Source organism: Oratosquilla oratoria, chromosome 5 (assembly GCF_046742065.1).
Source record: "Oratosquilla oratoria isolate Oo_2021 chromosome 5, ASM4674206v1, whole genome shotgun sequence".
Taxonomy (NCBI): Eukaryota; Metazoa; Arthropoda; class Malacostraca; order Stomatopoda; family Squillidae; genus Oratosquilla; species Oratosquilla oratoria.
Window position 1 is genome coordinate 21,631,814 of NC_134781.1, and position 2,282 is coordinate 21,634,095.

Here is a 2,282-nt window from a genome sequence, read left to right on the forward strand (position 1 = left end):
GCTCCCTCCTGAAGGCGTCGAAGGAGCTCCCTTCACCACCACCGCTGGACTACTGCGGAGGTCTCCCCGTCTTCGTCACGGATGACACGCCCTTGAGGTCACCAGAAGGGCTCCTGAAGCCCTTCCTTGCGCCTCTGGGAGTCCCCGCCAGCTCCTGGAAGCTCCCGTACGTCGTGATGATGTTCTTCGTCCTGGTCCTCCGGTTCCTTCTGTGGGTGACGGAGGGGTCCCGCTGCTGGGCGGGAGATCCCTTCAAGAGGGTGAGGGCAGGTCTTCCTCCTCCGAGCTTCCTTCGTCAGGTGTGCACGACGGCGTTCTACTCGAGGACCCGGGCAAGGCTTAGCCTCGGGTACTCGCCAAAGTATCCGTGGAAAGAGGCCTCGAACCGGGCCAACGCCTTCTATTCCCGGTATTGTGCGAATCCGAAGGTATGATGTCATCAATATAAGTGACGTCATCACACAAACGACATCAATATAAATGACGTCATCAATACAAATGACGTCATCATACAAGGGATGTCATTAACATCAGTGATGCCATCAGTATCAGTGACGTTATCAGCATCAGTGACGTTATCAGCATCAATGATGTCATGTCGGTTACGTCATATCGCGTCATCTCCTTAGTGACGTTATATTGGATCAGATATCACATATTATTTCTAAGGTGTCATATGTCGTGTATTTTTTAGCATCATGTCCCATATGTCATGTCTCTTAAAACGTCATCACCGACGTCTTGAATGACAGCATGACGTCATAACTAACATTAATCTGTTTTCAAATTCGATTAAGGAAGAGAAAAACATGAAATCTATTTGGGTGGAGATTATAGGCAAGAATAAGAAAATTATTATCGATGTCCTATACAGACTATCTAACCTAAGCATTGAAGAGACTGAATTCCTGATTCAAAAATGTTTTGATCATGGGAGATTTTAACTATAGAAACATTGACTGGGAAGTTTTAACAGATCAGGAAGCGCAACTTTTTTTTCGATACGCCACAAGATAATTTCCTACAAACAAATTATTACAGATCCTACGAGGGGAGAGAATAATTTGGACTTACTCTTAACTAATAATGAGGATCTGACGAGAAAAGTCTAGTTTAGTCTCTAGTGATCATCAAAAAATAAGATTTCATATTACATGGGAAGAATTGAATAGTACAAATAACATTCTAGTGCCTGACTTCAGGAGAGCCAATTTTGACAAACTGAGGAAATATTTGGGACGATAGGGAAGAATATTGATATTTTCAAATAGATGGCGGATAGGCTGAAAAATGAGATCGGAATAAAAAGAGACAAAAACAGGTAAACATTACTGTGATCTAATTATAACAATATAGCTAGACTGGTTAAAAAGAACACACGCTCAGCGAAACATAACTACAAAATTAAGGTTGCCAGACAAGCGAGATCCAATCTAAAGGGATTCTTTCAACTCTACATAACAAAATATATAGAAAGGATTGGCACGATTCAAAACGACAAAAACGTCTTGATAGATTCGGAGGCGTTTCATCAATATTTTCTCACGGTATTTACAAAGGAGAGGGTAGATATGATACCTGACTTCGACACGGTCTTAAGTGGGGATGACCTAACATCATCATCGGTGAAGTAATCAAACATACTGATAGATTTACAAATACAAAATCACTGGGTCCAGATGAATCTTTTCTTATATATATATATATAATATATATATATATATATATATATATATATATATATATGTGTGTGTGTGTGCACTTGATGGCACAGTGGTAGCACGTGCATATATTCATATGCATATCATTATCACATCCACAACTTTTTCCACAACCAACATCACTACCACTACCATAACCACCACTATCACCACTGACACCATCACCACTACCACAACCACAGCCTCAATCACCACAACCACAACCAAAACAACCACCGGGCAATCCCCCCAGGCCCCCGCCCCTCCCATCACCTCCTCCGTCAGCGTCGACTCCAGGTAAGGCAATTCCTGGCGCACAGAACCCAGGTCTCGTATGATCATTAGCGGAAGACTAATTGGTCCTTCATTCTCAAATGTCGTTCAGTGCGCAATTCCTCTTCGTTTATTTCTGTTCCTATGAAGAACGGACCGTGTGGTTATTTTTAAGCCTGATGCCAAATGGCGATTTTATTCATGACACCCCATTCCATACTCACACGCACACACACACACACACACACACTCTCTCTCTCACACACACACACACACACACACACACACACACACACGCACACACACCTT

General features: G+C 42.7%; 1 protein-coding gene across 5 annotated transcripts in view; it reads left to right on the plus strand.

The window, feature by feature from the left end:
• Positions 1 to 1,702, plus strand: part of LOC143025397 (2-alkyl-3-oxoalkanoate reductase) — an 18,029-nt gene extending 16,327 nt beyond the window's left edge. For all 5 annotated transcript variants that reach the window (XM_076185014.1, XM_076185018.1, XM_076185015.1 and 2 more), the window contains one exon: positions 1 to 1,702. This exon is cut by the window's left edge and continues 33 nt beyond it. In XM_076185014.1, coding sequence (XP_076041129.1) covers positions 1 to 434 — 434 coding nt within the window. In that variant the 3' untranslated portion in view covers positions 435 to 1,702.
• The last annotated feature ends 580 nt before the right edge of the window (positions 1,703 to 2,282 follow it).